The sequence below is a fragment of the Alligator mississippiensis genome, chromosome 11 (assembly GCF_030867095.1).
Source record: "Alligator mississippiensis isolate rAllMis1 chromosome 11, rAllMis1, whole genome shotgun sequence".
NCBI lineage: Eukaryota > Metazoa > Chordata > Crocodylia > Alligatoridae > Alligator > Alligator mississippiensis.
In genome coordinates this window covers 48700652-48716638 of record NC_081834.1, presented here as the reverse complement: position 1 = coordinate 48716638, position 15987 = coordinate 48700652, and the positions used below count along the sequence as shown (strand labels likewise).

The 15987-nt window shown below is 46.6% G+C and overlaps 2 protein-coding genes across 3 annotated transcripts; one reads left to right on the top strand and one right to left on the bottom strand.

Moving 5' to 3' along the window:
* Positions 1 to 4975: 4975 nt before the first annotated feature.
* Positions 4976 to 6512, top strand: LOC132244053 (putative olfactory receptor 13C6). The gene is made up of 2 exons (XM_059714983.1): positions 4976 to 5484; positions 6445 to 6512. Exons 1-2 carry the CDS (start codon positions 5010 to 5012, stop codon positions 6510 to 6512), a joined length of 543 nt encoding a protein of 180 aa, XP_059570966.1. The 5' UTR covers positions 4976 to 5009.
* Positions 6513 to 9128: 2616 nt separating this feature from the next.
* On the bottom strand, positions 9129 to 14946 carry LOC132244062 (protein unc-45 homolog B-like). Of its 2 annotated transcripts, XR_009455660.1 has the most exons (3): positions 12605 to 14946; positions 11453 to 11608; positions 9129 to 9882 (listed from the first exon to the last, which is right to left on the bottom strand). XR_009455660.1 is itself a non-coding variant. In XM_059714990.1 (2 exons), the coding sequence occupies exons 1-2, from the start codon at positions 11498 to 11500 to the stop codon at positions 9616 to 9618; spliced, it is 315 nt and encodes a 104-aa protein (XP_059570973.1). In that variant the 5' UTR covers positions 11501 to 12160; the 3' UTR covers positions 9129 to 9615. The 2 variants fall into 2 exon arrangements, 1 of the variants encoding a protein (XP_059570973.1); XM_059714990.1 differs by lacking the exon at positions 12605 to 14946 and having other exon boundaries at positions 11453 to 12160.
* Between the last annotated feature and the right edge of the window lie 1041 nt (positions 14947 to 15987).

Below are 15987 nucleotides of genomic sequence, written 5' to 3'. Positions count from 1 at the left end.
GCGTCCTTCTCGTCCTTGCTGCCTTTTGTGGCTTAATATTAAGATTAAGCTTATAGCTTGTTAGAAAAGTAAATGCATTGCTATTTTTCAGAGACTTGAGAAAGTGGAATGGCATCACACCTTGGTGCCAGAGTCCATTTAAGCACCTGATAGGTGGGATAGTATCTGGGCCCTATATCTTTACAGATAAGAGTGAAACAAGAGGGGAAAAAGGCCCCAAGTGACTTCAAATGTCTGCTGTGAGAAAGGTGAAACTAAGTTAGTAATTCTCAGCCAGGGTGCCACAGCACCCTGAGGTGCCTTGAGCTCCTTTTCAGGGTGAGGTGTATTGATGCACAATGTCACATCATTCACAGATAAACCCAGAAATATCAAATAGAAATCCATAGCTGTGGTCCACCTGAGTTCTTTGCACCAGAAAAAAAAAAATGACTGTGTTTTTCTGTAGTGAAAAAAAGTTAAAAGTAGGTGCTGGCATTTTCCAGGGGGTGCCTCAAGTACAGGCATCCCGCATCTTACGCGCATTTAACTTGCGCGAATTCAACTATATGCGGGTGGGAGGAGGGGCAGGGCTTGAGTCTGCACGTGGCGCTGCCGCTTACCTGGAGGCCCAGCCACCACCACGCTGCCAGCAGTGACTGCTTCTGCCTCCAAAACCTCCCGCCACCACCATGGAGCCGTGCCCGGAGCTGTGTGGCCGGCCGCTGGGCGTGGTGATGGCTGGGCGGCATGCAGCCATCCCCACCACCACCCCACGCTGCGCCGCTGCCGCCGGCCGCACGGCTCTAAGCATGGCTCCACGGTGGTGGGGGGAGGTTTTGGAAGGAGAGGCAGTCACTGCTGGCACAGTAATATGCAATTTCACTATACACGATTTTCGTCTTTACGCGCTGCCTTTAGAACGTAACCCCCGCGTAAGATGCGGGATGCCTGTTTTAAAGATTGAGAATCACTGAGCTGAGAGCTAAATCCTCTCTCAGTTCAGGGGATTAAGTGACTGGTGTACAGCTGCATGACCATGGTTTGGGATTCAGCATTCCCCTTCTCTCACTACTGAGCATAGTGTGCTCTGACCAGGTGACCATGTGGAGGGAAATGGGTACCAGAGTGTAACATCACAATTTATTTTTACCATGATGGGAAAGAAATTCTTAAACAGGGTATAAATGTAAAATCCAGCAGTTACCTGGGTGTGCATGCATCACTTAGGCACCTAAAGTAGAAAATGACCTAGTCCTGAGGTTTCAGTCCTGAGAACCCTTCCACTTGTGCATAATCTAGCATCGTGTAACTGTGCCCAGGGAAGCAAGAGGCTTGGGTATCATCTATAAAGTTATCTGTGCAGCTGAGTGTTTGCAGGATTAAGGTCTCAGGCAGATGAATGTACTTAGTGAACTATTGCATTGCATTAACTATCCTGCCTTCCTGCTGGGTGTATTGAAGAACGTCCACCAAACACTGAGTTTGGGCAGAATTATAAAGTCTTATGGGCCTAACTCTAGGCTGACTTATACCCCGTGCACAAGGTGTTGTAAGTTGTACAATGTCCAGTTCAAGGGAGCACCAGTCCTAACTGTACTTTGGGTGCTACAGATAAGCCTATACTCACAGCAGTTCCCCACTTAAAGCATCAGCAGTTTGCTTATGGTGGCAGGCTGGAAGGACTTTCTCCTCTTGTCTCTGTGCATAATACCTAACACACAGGGGCCACGATTTTGGTGGTTGCTTGGCTAGAGTTTCAAGACACTGCTGTAAAGAATTAATTTAAAAATAGCTTTTGTTTAAATATGAGAGGGTTTGTGCTGGATTTGAGGAGTCCTATGATGCACTGAGGCTGATCCTCTGAGACTGTGGACCCTAACTTCCCATTGATTTCATCTGGACTCATGCCTGCTTCAAACATAGGGAAATCATTTTCAAATGGTCTGATTTATCATTTCAATCAGTGACACCCTGGGGTGTTGTGAGATCCTTTCAAGGCTTCCATGTAATATTAACACTGTGAAGTGTGCATGAGTTGCAAGGTAAACCCAAAGATCCCATCATAGGGTCAAAAACATCCTGACCTGTTGTCTGAGTCCCTTGCAACACAAAAATTTCTTTAAAATTTTTTCTACATGTAACCCTGCTTATGTTCTGCATGTCTTGTGATGGTTTGGTCTGTTAAGATAGCTTTGTTTATTCCTTCTCTGCATTCCCTTATTCATAGGCATATTTGCAAGTTTGGGGTCGTGTCTGCTTCTACTGTTTATACATGAAGTGTGCAAATGTAAATGGCAAGTTCATTAAATGTCTGCATGTACAGCCTCCCAGCCCCGCCCTTCCAAAATTGTGACATTTGTAGACGTACAAGTGTGTATGGACTGTTGAGTTAAGATCACTGAGGGGTCAGCACTCATGGTGAGCTGGGCAGAGATCTGTAGTGGGGCAGCCAGAGCCGACCCTAGCGGGGTGCGGGGCCCGGGGCAAATCAGCCTGTGTGTGGCCCTCTTAACACTGTGTGGGGACACCCTGAAAAGGTCTGGGGGCTCCATGCTTGTTCTGCGGAGCGGGGCTGAGCCGCAAGCTCCAACAGGCCGCACGGGAGGGGCTGTGGCTGCTCCGCCCAGCTCCACATGGCCCCCAAAAGCTGGGGCCTGGGGCGGTCACTCTGATTTGCCGTACCCTCAGGACAGCCCTGGGGGCAGCTCTCAATTCTGGCACAAAAGGCAGCGTGTGGAAGAAGCACAGGAGACTCGAGACAGGAATAATTCCATGGATGGACCGAGTGTGCGGCAACGCTCTAAAAACCAGGTAACGTTAAAAAAGAAAAAAACAAAAATTCCATCGATGGCCTTGCGGACTATCAGTTTTTCAGAGAGAAAGTGTTTGTAAGCACAAGTCACCATAGTGGGTTCAGGTATAAATCTGATATCTACTATGTCCAAAGGGATGAAATCCCTGACCCTGTGTTGAAACAGGTCAAGGTCCAACAGAACTGGGGTTGCTGAGGCAGCCTGAAGAGGAGAAGTGGGAGGAATAGACGTGACCTCCTGTGGCAGTGGCAGACCCTGCGTGGTGGAGCAGTGGTGGGCACCAACAGTGGTGGCAACAGCAGCATGGGCTTCCCTACCGGCACCTGCTGCCTGTGCCCGAGGTAGGTGCTACAGCCCCCGGACAGCAGCTCTGCGCGAGTCTCTGTTCCCAATGAACTGGGCTAGGTGGTAGCTCCCCTGGGTTGGGTTTCCAGTTATTTCAGAGACTGTAACTGGCCTTATTTAACTGGCCTTTTTCCTTTAAAAGGTAAAGTTGTGTTTGCCCCCTTTCCCCTAGAACAGGCTGGTCCAACATACGGCCCGCGGGCCGCCATGCAGCTGTTTTCTGAGGCCCACGGTGCTGTGACAGGAAACGAAAGTAAAAACTGTACTTTCGTTTTGCGGGGGTGATGTATTACCGCTTCCTGTGAGGTCTTTGAATATGGCTCACTGGCCCACTGGGTGATAAAAAGTTCATGATCCAGCCACACATTCAAAAAGGTTGGACATCCCTGCCCTGGAATGACTCCTATTACATTTGAATGGTGCTGGTGAGTGAAGAAGTGCTCCTTTTTTTTAACGCCTTGTTACCATGTATTTTCCCAGGCTCCTGGGTGGGACATGATTCAGAATGGAAAGATTGTGGGGCCTCCTGAATCTGAACCTTCCCTTTGTTACTGCCGTCCAGCGCTGGCAGAAGGGCTGAACCTGCCCCTTCTTACTACTATCTAGTGCCTACCAGAAGCGTTACTCACAGGCTGCTGACAACGTTCATGGCATGTGACCTGTGGTCCTGACAATCCTGCCTCCTACTGCACTACATGGTCATGGCAGGGCTTGTGATATTTGGGATTGGGAATCAAACCCCAATCTCATCCTACTTGCTAGTATGGGGGGAGTCTGGGATCATGATCCCAGATTTTTTCTGCACTGGCAAATGTGCCTGACAATCAGCTGCTTGTTGGCTGGCTCCAGAGACCAGGGGGCCAGTTTGAGTCCCCAGAGCTGGCTGCTGATCAGCTAATTGTGGACAGCAAGGGGACCACACCGGGGTCCAATAGGCCGTAGTGCAGCCCCTGCCAGCAACCAGTCAGCTGATTAGGGGCAGCATGGGGACTATGCCAGGGCTCAGATGGACCCCAGGGCTGACCATGCCAGCCCCCGATCAGTTGACTGGCAGACAACAGGGACCACACTGAGGCCCTTTTGAATCCTGCAATGGCTTATTGGGTGCCATGTTCATTTTAAGGCACAAGTGAAACGACACAAAATTATTACTTGTGTATTATTATTATTATTATTATTATTGTCTAATAATTTTGTGGCTGGTTTTGCATTTTGTCAAGCCATTCCCTGCTTGAAACATATGGCCAGGTTGCACTTTAAGATGCAATGAACTGGATCATATCTACCAGGGATGTTGCACAAAATATAAGCGAAAGTAGTCATAAAGACATATTCTCAAATCACGGACCAAAAAGTGCTTGCTGAGGCATTTTCCAATGGAATAATTTTTAGTCTCAAAGAAAATTTGCAATTTTATGTAAAAATGTTTAGGAATAGGGGAAAGTAATTAGGGAAAAGAAAAGGAAGGAAAGAGAAGGAAGGGAAGAAAAAGTAATTTTTTGAAAACATCATTTCTTTACTGCCCCGAATGCAGGGCTAGAGAATAAGCCAGGTGATCGCCCCTGCAACCTTGCTGCTGGAAATGGACCCGTGAGAATTCAAGTGTGCAGGATGTACGGGGCCAGACAGAGAGCAGGGGAGTCTGACTTGGCAGTCTAGCCCTGAGGGCACTATCCCAAAAGCAGCCCGGCTCCCTCCTTTTCTGCTGCTAGGATTGTTTCTCCAGCCTAGAGCAGACAGCCAGTCCAACGTAGGTAGGACCTGGTACTGCACCTGGCACGGTTAGGCTTACCCTACAGGGCTTGTATACATGTTCCATGAGCTTTTTCATTTTGTCTCCCTTTATTTTCACCAGGCTCAACCAACTGAATGGAAGTGGAGCGGTGCAATGCAACATCACCAACAGAATTTGTCCTGCTGGGACTCCTGAACCACACCAAAGTCCACACCTTCCTCATGGCCATGATTTTACTAGCCTTCATTACTGCTGTGCTCGGGAATGCTCTCCTCATGTTTCTAATCCAGGTGGATTCCTCTCTTCACACCCCCATGTACTTTTTCCTCAGCCACCTGGCCTTCATGGACATCTGTGAGACTCTCACCATTGTCCCCAAAATGTCAGCAGACTTTGTAACCCCAGGCAACACGATTTCCTGGGCTGGCTGTGGGGCTCAGAAGTTCTTCACGCTGGCAACAGGTGGAGCAGAGTGCCTCCTTCTGGTCGTCATGTCTTATGACAGGTACGTAGCAATCTGCAACCCCTTGCAATACCCTCTCCTCCTGAGCAGGAGAGTCTGCCTGGGCTTGGCTGCTGCGGTCTGGATTGGGGCATCTAACTGGCCTGGCATTTTCTGGGGGCTCCCATGCCACTGAAAGCCCCACCAGGCCACCCACTCCCAGCAGGGTGCAGTTTTAGGTCATGCCCGGGACCAGGAGCCTCCTAGCCATCCCCTACAGCTCCTCCCTTACCTCCAAGGTGATACTAGCAGCCAGGCAATGTTGCTGCCTGCCTGCCAGCAGCCAACTATTCTATTTATATCGGCAGCCAGGGATCTAAAAATTGGCTGCCGCAATCAAGCACCTGCTGGCTGTTTTGCTCTGATCTTAGCAGGCACCAACAGTGCCCTGCCACAGGGCCCCTTGTAAATCTAACTTAGAAAATATTGTGGCCAGTCTGAGTTGCTTAAAACTTTCATTCATAAGGAACAGTGGATAACAATTGTGGCTAGTTGCGCTGTTAAAAACTCTATAATGCACACAGAGGTGGAGGGATCCCTCCTCTTAGGAACAAAGAAGATTAGAGCCCCAGCTGGAGACCTGGATGGGTGGGTGGATAAATCCTTTGTCTAGATTTTCCTGGATATATTCCCCCAGTATGCTTATCTCCAGCTCAGAGTGCATAAATGGGCCCCAAAGGAACCTCAGCCACTGGTTCCAGGTTTGTGGGGCAGGAGAACATTTTGCTTTATATTCATCAAGAACGAAGTCCTGCTATTTTCATCAAGAACGAGGTACTGCTATTTTTAAAGCATCAAAAATGTAGCTGGACACTGTACTGGCTTCTCTGCGTGGGGTGGTGATTCCACTGGGGACTGAGGATATTCCTGTCAGTGCGGGAAAGCAAAGTTCCTGTGAGGACATGCAAGTCTGCCCACTGCAGAGGGAGTTAAGACAAATCTCTCTTGCCTGCCAGTGCACCACTGGTTCATGCAAATGAGCAAGGAGGAATGACAGGGTAGGGAGTGAGCAGACTGGTGAGTCTGAACTGGAGCTTCTCCCTATGGCCCTGTCTGTTTGCTCCCAGAGGAGCTCCCGCACATGGAAGTGGTGCAGCTGATATGGGTGATCCATCAATTGATTCTACCAGGTTAGGTGGGTTCTGGCATTACATTTGTTTTTGGTGAATCTGGGCAAAATTTATAATCACAAAATTTCCAGAGGCCTTTTCTGTTCGGTGTGAGGTGAGATAACTGTGACATGCTGTGTTCAAAGCTCTCAGGCTGCTTTTTGAATAAATTAAAACTAAGCCAAGCTTTGAGCCAGGGTGAGATTAAATAGAGAACCTTGGAGCTATAGTCCAGGGCAGCGGTAAGAAACTAGAGAGCCTCCCTTCTTGCCTCAGAACTGAGGACCTATCCGTAATTTCCCCGCTGAGGTCCATCTCTACCTACCTATTGTCCATCTCTTTTAAGAGTAGCCATTATCAAAGGGGAAATCAAAAGATATGAGTATACAGGATTGCAAGGAAATGCACTAACAAAGACATGCTTGCCATACAGGTTTCAGCTGAGGGACAGCGTACAAACACAGAGTGGCAGAATTGGTCTGAGTTGGCCCGGCAGCAGCACTGGGCTCAGCTGCATCTCTGCCAGGCTTCTCTTACCTTCTTAGGCAGAGGAAATCAGAAGAGTTATGTGGCACATGAGACTGAACAAGGCCTGTTTGCAGTGGGGTAGGGAAATAAGCAGGTTTAGAGAGCTGAACAGAGGGAGGACAGTTCTGGTAGGAAGAGACAGAAGATCCCTGCTCAGGGTGTCAGTATTTTATAGGGATGCCCTACATGTAGACACCTGGGAGAGATGAGGCCAGTCGAGTCAAGGTGTGATGCTGAGGGAATAAGTAAATTTTACAAAGCTAGGTCAGAATCAAAAAGCCTATTAAACATGTGGGTGGATATTCTGGTCTTGTGTCACCGTAGCTTTGTACTCTTCTGGTGGTTCACATGCCTACAGCCTAGGGAATGACCTGCTGGGTGGCACGGAGGTGGAAAGGGATCTTGGAGTCCTAGTGGACTCCAAGTTGAACATGAGCCGGCAGTGTGACGAAGCCATCAGAAAAGCCAATGGCACTTTATCGTGCATCAGCAGATGCATGACAAATAGGTCCAGGGAGGTGATACTTCCCCTCTATAGGGCATTGGTCAGACCGCAGTTGGAGTACTGCGTGCAATTCTGGGCGCCACACTTCAAGAAGGATGCGGATAACCTGGAGAGGGTCCAGGAAGGGCAACTCGTATGGTCAAGGGCCTGCAGACCAAGCCCTACGAGGAGAGACTAGAGAAACTGGACCTTTTCAGCCTCCGCAAGAGAAGGTTGAGAGGCGACCTTGTGGCTGCCTATAAGTTCATCACGGGGGCACAGAAGGGAATTGGTGAGGATTTATTCACCAAGGCGCCCCCGGGGGTTACAAGAAACAATGGCCACAAGCTAGCAGAGAGCAGATTTAGACTGGACATTAGGAAGAACTTCTTCACAGTTCGAGTGGCCAAGGTCTGGAACGGGCTCCCAAGGGAGGTGGTGCTCTCCCCTACCCTGGGGGTCTTCAAGAGGAGGTTAGACGAGTATCTAGCCGGGGTCATTTAGACCCAGCACTCTTTCCTGCTTATGCAGGGGGTCGGACTTGATGATCTATTGAGGTCCCTTCCGACCCTAACATCTATGAATCTATGAATAAGTGCCGTTATCAGAACACTTCCGATATTTACTGAATAAACCCATAACTTACATGACCTGCACCATTTCAGCAGAGACTGCCTCAGTACTACAGGTCACACAGATCGACAGCTTTCTCCAAGGGCTGGCCCCTAATTATTTTAAATTTATACAATAGGAACACCTAAGGTTTGTAATAATGAAGAATTGTGGAGGCATAATATAGACGAGTCACAGAGACAATGGCCTGGCTTACAATGTAGGTGTCAGGCAGCGGAGTCAGGAGCATGGGCTGCACAAATGGGGTGTGGATGAGGTGGTAATAAAATGGAACATAGCATAGAAGCAGCGGTCGCAGCCCATTGCTGCCCACCTTTCAGTGACTTCTTGGACAGTCTCTGGTTTTTTTCACCCATCTGCTCTCCTACTTCCCTGCACACCAACCGTTCTTGCCTGAGAATTACTATAGCGCAGAAAGGAGACAGCTGGACCAGGATGTGTGAATTCTACTTGTCCCGCCTGGAAAGGATCACTGTGTTAGTATCAGTCCAGTCCCTGCAGAGCAGGAAGTTTCTCTTAACCTTCTATCATGCCTGGCTCCCAGAGCCAAAAAGCAGCTTTATGTATTGTACGGAGGTACATAAGGTCTTTTCTATGAAGGAAAGATATATTTATTTATTTATTTTTTGCTACAACTATACCAAAAGTGTGTGTCCACATTGCTCCGTATGCACTTCCCTTGTGAATCCTTGTCTCTGCAGAGCTTTTAGAAATTTTTCGCAATACTAACTACCTACGGACAGACCTTCTATCATAGTCTCTAGTCGTGCATGATGTCTCTGCATGCATAACTGTCTCTGCACATACTGAAGTGTTCTCCGAGATTTATCTAGATGTTAATCAGTGACTCATATTATTGGATGAATAATCAGAGGACAATACAGCACTGCCTATTTCTGAGGTGAAAAAGTGCAAGCTCTGTCTTCACTTCTTTTCCCCTCAGTAAATTCTGACTAACAAAGACTCTTATTAAATCAAAGGGAGACTGCAAGGAACCCACAGAGCAAAGATGCTGTTTATTATGAATCCACCCAGTGCTCTCACACGCTAAATGACTGCATTCCAATTAAAAAGAAGAAACAATCATTTTTAAATAACAAATCTGAACTAGTTTCTGAACATCTGATGTGAGGAAATAAAACCTTGTGCTTGTTCTTCCACTGCTAGGAATTGCTGAAATAAAGAATTTTCATTTTTGAAAAAAGTCCACTCATTCTCTTTATCCTTTTTGAGACTTCCTGAAGCAGCAGCTGTTCAATGTGCTTTCCGTATTGCTTCTTTCAGCGGAAATTTTCTGCATCCTGGCACTGAAGGTATTTGCAGTATCTAGATATCATTAAGTTTTACCTTCTTTCAGGACAAAACACACAAAGCCAGTGCTCAGTAAAGCCTTGGCCATGGGACTGAGTGTCCTTATGCAGATCTGGAAGACTTCCAGACCTCCTGGTGGCCTCCTTGCCATTTCTCAATAGACAATGATGTCCTCATGCCCGTGACAGCGGTTTGATCAGCCCATAGTCCATGCACTTCACAAGGCACTCACGAGCTGCGTCAAGAGCATGCTGTATTTTGGGGTCATCTTTTTGTTTGCCAGCAACTGTCAGGATCTCCAGGAGCTCACTCTCTACCAACTTTTTGGCGAGTTCTTTGTCAGCGCTGATTAGGTTGTAAGCAACAACCAGCCCACGGTGCTGAACATCCACATTGTCATGCAAGCAGAGCCTCTGCAGGATTTCCAGCCACTGGATTGTCTTAACGGAAGGAAAAAAAAACAGTGAATGACCAACTGGAGATTTTGTATATTATTGGAAAATCTCAGTAAAGAGCACAAGGTTGGCCTGCCACTAGGTAAGGTCCTTTTCAGTGGGGAGAAAGTGGTGATTTAGGACAGGAACAATTGATGCTAGCCTGTGAAAATTTCTCTCTGTTCCCATGAAAGCTCATCCCCCATCAAGCTGTTATGCTAGATGGTGTCTTCTGACTGTAGAATAACAAATTCCTTTCCATAGTTTTGTCGGAAAAGACCTGGCACAGTTATCACAAATGTGGGGCCTTTAACTGATTCTGGAGCTATGTGACCTGAGGGAGCAGGGTAGGGTTACTAGGCTGCTTAAACAGCTGGCATAACCAGACAGCAGGGAACTACATTTACATTTCAAAGCAGAACCTGTAATAAGGGGTGAGAGACTGGAATACATGAGAAGAGGCAGAGGCAGACAAGATTCTTTGGGTAAATGTGATATCTTTTATTAGACCAACTAATAGATGGAAAATTGTTCTTTGCAAGCTTTTATGTGCAAACACCCTTCTTCAGGCATAGGGAGAGAGCCTGAAGACGGGCGTTTGGGCCTAAAAGCTTGCAAAGAACAATTTTTCCAACTATTTAGTTGGTCTAATAAAAGATATCACATTTACCCAAAGAACCTTGTCTGCCTATGTCCTTAGACCAACACGGCTACAACCAACACCCCTGAGAAGAGACAAAGACACTGAATTAATTAGTTGTGTGGGGTATGCAATACATGATGGACTGGACATGAGAAGCATGTTATGATCAAGGCACTCAAGGGGGAGCAGGTGGTGCAAATTCACCTCTAAAAACCCAGGCAAAGATGAAGCCTGTGGGATCTCCTCCTTATCATCTAAGATGACCTGCAGATCCCCCGGAGACTTTGAGACATTCTGCCCTCAGGATTATGTAAGAGCTATGCAAGGCTTTCTGTTGTCTCTCTTTGGCTTATTACGTTTCGTTTTAAGTTAGGATAAGTTGTGTGTGCTGTCACTGTGTCTTACTGGACTGTGTCTTAGCTTGGCAGAATTTTTCTGTTGTCTTTGTTACATACTTGAAATTCCAAATTGCTGTACTCAATTAAACGCTTTCTTCAGAGAACAGACTATTCTTGTTCAAGCATTTATGAATTCAGTGTCACTACCTAAAGTCTAATATTAAAGTCTGGTAACAGTTTGCTTTTGAATCACTGATAGCTAAGTTGAGAAATGGAGATATTAGGCCCATGGAAACAGAGGCTGAGCAAGCAGCCTTCATCAGCCTGTCTTGCTTTAGTTCTCTGCCCAGGAAAGCACTTTGATAATGTCCTTTAATTATTCCTGCTTTTCCAGCCAAGCACTTCTGTACTGTTCTGCCAGTCACCTGAATCCTGACTTTAGCTATCACCAGTGATTCAAAAGCAAACCTTTACCAAACTTAACTTTAGGGAGTGGCACTGAATTCATGAATATTTGAACAAGGATAAATCCAGGTTCCTATGGAGTTATGTGCTCACACCATTCAATCTTTGGGAATCAGATTTCACTCCTTACCACTTGAGTCATTTTATAGCAGAGTTTCTTCCGTGCTGCTGTCAGCATGGCCAAAGCTCCTGCAGCTGCTTTTTGGACCTTCTCATCATCCTCACTACACAGTAACACAATCAGCTTGAGTCTGTCATTTCCATCAGCCACAAACCGCTCTTGAACCTGAACAAGAGGGAGTGAAAAGATGGGTAAGCTGAATGAATGGCAAAGCTGATGGGATTTATACTGAAATAATAGCTTCACAAGCCTTCAAATTAAGCAGTTGAACTAGAAATAGCATTCAGACAAGTTACAGGACTTGCCACACTAGATCAGACTTGTGAACCAGGTGATTTGGTATCTTGAATGAAACCGTGGTCCACACTAGAAGCTTCAAAGACAAGTAAAATAAAACCCAATAGGGAGAGGATGTGGATAAGCTACAACCAATCAGTCTCCCAATACTTTCAGGTTGTTTTAAACCACAAAAGATAGCATTTACATTATTTCCAAAACATGCGACCTGAAGAAGAATGTCCTGCATTCAAAAGCTTGTCTAACACTATCCTAACTATGCAATTGCTTCAATAAAAGATATCACCCTAAGGAATCCTTTCCTCAAAATATTTTAAGGCACTGAGTTGACTGGGTTAAACCTATTGCAACTAGGTTGCATGACTGCTGCCCTTCATTTAAGATCACTGCAATACGGCATTCAGGGCCTTTATGCAAACAGACATTTGAAAACACAGATCTCCCCCCCCCAAAAAAACAAAACAAAACAACCCCACCCCCCAAAAAGGAACACATGTGAGATGGTTTTGCTGGTCATTGGTTTGTGTATCAGAAGCAGCAGGAAAACCAGAGAAGCCCTAGTAGAGTTGAAGCTATCCTCAACATTCCCAAACCTATGACTAGAAAACAGATGAGGGGATTCTTAGGTGCAACGGGTTATTGTAGACAGTGGATCCTGGGTTATGCTGCTTTTGCAAAACCCTTGCAAGCATTTACTCATGATACCACCCCAGAACCCCTCCCTTGGACTCCTGAAGCCAAACAAGTGTTTGTGGCCCTTAAGCAAGCCCGCACTGTTGCTCCCGCTCTTGGACTCCCTAATTATAAGAAAACCTTTACTTTGTTTTGTCATGAACAGGAAGAAATCACTTTAGGAGTACTCACTCAGCTGCATGGTGAAAAGCATCGCCCAATTGCGTATTACAGCTCTGTACAGCTCTGCCCTTGATCCCGTAGCTGTGGGACTTCCTCCTTGTCTCCGTTCAGTTGCAGCTGCTGCCTTGTTGGTTGGAAAGGCAAATTCTCTAGTTTTGAGACACTCTTTAACCGTTGCAGTTCCACATGCTGTGATGGCCCTTCTCCTCAAGGGCAAAACTCAGCACATTTCCATTCCCGTCTTACTAAATATGGGAAACTTTTACTGTCAGCTACAAATGTAACCTTAAATCACTGTTCAGTTCTAAATCCTGCATCACTTCTGCCAATCAATCGCCTCTGATGGTGAGCCTCATGATTGCCTGTCTGTCACAACTCAGTTGTTAACCCCTCGAACTGACCTCAAGGACATTCCTATCCCAACTCTGACCTTGTTTTGTTTGTTGATAGTTCCTGTCTTAGAAATGATGCAGGCAAATTACTTGTGGGATATGCAGTATGCACTCAGGATGCTGTTTTGGAAGCCTATTCTTTACCCCAAGCTCGTTCTGCTCAAGTTGCTGAACTCATTGCTTTAACACGTGCTTGCATTCTTGCAAAAAATCAAACCACAACCATTTATACTGACTCTAAGTATGCTTTTGGTGTTGTTCATGATTTTGGACAAATCTGGAAACAAAGAGGGTTCCTCACTTCATCAGGGACCCAAATCAGTCATGGTTGTTATGTAAAAGTGCTCTTAGAAGCTGTTCAATTGCCTTCTGCTATTGCTATTGTTAAACGTAAAGCTCATGAGAAACCCTTTGATGATGTCACACGAGGAAATGATCTGGCAGACCGTTCTGCCAGAAATGCGGCCCTTTCTGGCCCACAGGCTCCTAACCGTGTTCTTGTTTGTTTTTCAGCAGACCAGTCTCCTTTGGCTAGCCTTTCAAGTCTGGCCCTTCTTCAAAATCAGGCCCCAAAAAAGGAGATAGCTGGCTGGCTGCGCGCAGGATGTTCACTGCACCCCGACTCTCTCTGGCGCTCCCCGGACGGCCGCCTGGTGGCGCCTAGAGAGCTTTTGCCATATCTTGCTCGTTTAACCCACTCTGTGGCCCATACGAGCAAAGGAGGAATGATTGCTACAGTACAAAGAAATTGGTTTGCCCCAAATTTTCCTTCCATGGCACAACAGTACTGTAGCTCCTGACCCATCTGTTTAGATCCCAACATTGGGCAACGGGTAAAAACGACACCCGCAGCCCATCCCCCTCCATGGGGACCGTTTGTAAATCTGCAAATTGATTTCGTGCAGCGACCTAAGTGCTGTTCTTATGAGTACATTCTTGTTATTATTGATGTGTTCTCTGGATGGGTGGAAGCCTACCCACGCGTACATGCTGATTCCATCACTGGAGTGGAGAAATTGCTCAAAGAATTCATCCCTAGATTTGGATTGCCCCTCACAATAGATAGTGACCGCGGCACCCATTTCACAGGACAGATAGTAAAAAACATCTGCCAAGCACTCAACATACAGCAACACCTACACTGTAGTTATCATCCACAATCAAGTGGTGGTTTAGAACGTAAAAACTCTGATTTGAAAACGCGCATTTCAAAGATTTGTGCTGAAACAGGCCTCAAATGGCCTGATGCACTGCCCATTGCTCTTATGCACATTAGGAACACTGTTAACAGAAAACATGGCCTAACCCCTTATGAAATACTCATGGCACGAGCCGTGAGGATGCCAGCTACACCACCTGTTGCCCCACACCAAACAGACCTACAATTAACTAATGAAACTGTACTAAATTATTGCAAGGCATTAATGAACTATGCCAGGTCTGTTCATTCACAGGTCCAAGAAGCCTTACCTCAACCACCGGATGTTCCCTGTCACAACCTCGAACCAGGGGATTGGATCTACATAAAGGTCTATCAATGGAAAAACGCACTTCAACCCAGATGGAAGGGACCTTTCCAGGTACTTCTCACCACTAATTCTGCTGTTCGTTGCCAAGGTCACCAAACGTGGACTCACGCCTCGCACTGCAAGAAGGTATCACCTCCATTGGACCCCGAAACAGCTGTATTCCAACCAAGGTCGGGACCTTTCCCTGAGGCCAAGGACAAAGACCCTCAGGACCTCACTCAGGCAAGTGAGGAGCATCAGGGTGCAAGTGCTAGTAACCTCTCCCCTGAACCCAACACCTCAGCCCAGCCGGATTCATCAGTTAAAGAACAAAGATATCATCTCTGGCCTTGAAGAAAGTGAATGCTCCCATTGGGAAGATCACCACCTCGATCAAGACCAAGACCCGACGTTCTCAGTCCTTTAGGTAACCTGAGCCCAGAGGACGAAGAAAGACTTTGGCTGCCATCCTGGGTTTGGCTGGCAGTGTTCTTTTTCTTACTGGTGCTGGTTATGTTTCTTGAAATTCTTTGTGCCTCCTGTATCTAAAAATGGCACTGATATCCTTATACATCACACTTGGGTATCTCAGTATCACCCAAGTGGGGTGGGAGAAAAATTTGTACTTGCAGATCTCCCTTAGGGTGGCTCAAGCTGGAAATAAAAGTGACTGCTGGATATGCTCTCACAGCCCAGCGCACCTACACCAAGGAACCCCAATGATCTGAAGGGGAAAAACAAAATGTTTCCAGTCTGCCATTTTGTTTGTGAGTGAGTCATGTAGCCAGGTCATGACCTTGCTGTTACAGACTGGTTTAAACTAGTTTTTTTCTCCAGTAACAAGTTGAAGACATGTGCAGACTTGTCTGCGTCGTGGCTAATGTTGATTGGTTTATACTGTTGCTATGCTTATGACGTCACATTTTCTATATTACCCCCTCACTGCCTATGTTCAGAGTCAGACCTCACGGCAAAATTCTGAGTTTGCATATGACGCTGACCAGGAATGCATTCTTTATTAAACTAAGTTTTTAAACTTCGATTGGCCTGTTCGTCTGAGCCTCCGCCCAACGAACCCGGGGACGAGGTTCTCCCCCCGAGTTTTCTGGTGTGAGCAGTGGGATGCGGCAGAACAGCGAGTTGGCAGCTTGAACAGTCTGGGGACACAACTGACACCCGTGGCACCAAAACTCAGAGGTAAGAGATCCTAATTAAAAAATCTCACTTAACGGGTCTCAGTGTTCCCTAGCCTGGACAAGTAATGTCTTCTCGGCAGTAAGCACTCCCTACGTTACTTTTATAAGTATAAGACTTAGTTTATTTTATCTGACTGACTGAAAGATACTTTATTTGAAACTGACTGACTTGGGATCCCTGACAGGTAGACTGTTCTGATTTTGTCTGGGGACGCCTAGACTTTTCTCTGTTTATCCCTGTCACAGCGGGGTCCTCGCGGAGGGCCGTGACATCTCCTTGAGGCCCTCTCACCGCG

Excerpts from the sequence above, each read along its gene's own strand:
- LOC132244053 (XM_059714983.1), top strand. The coding sequence starts at position 5,010 with ATGGAAGTGGAGCGGTGCAATGCAACATCACCAACAGAATTTGTCCTG. Across the intron at positions 5,485-6,444 it reads TGGGGCATCTAACTGGCCTG|AGGAGCTCCCGCACATGGAA; the intron begins GCATTTTCTGGG and ends GTTTGCTCCCAG.
- LOC132244062 (XM_059714990.1), bottom strand. The coding sequence starts at position 11,500 with ATGCTGACAGCAGCACGGAAGAAACTCTGCTATAAAATGACTCAAGTG. Across the intron at positions 9,883-11,452 it reads GCTATAAAATGACTCAAGTG|ACAATCCAGTGGCTGGAAAT; the intron begins GTAAGGAGTGAA and ends CCTTCCGTTAAG.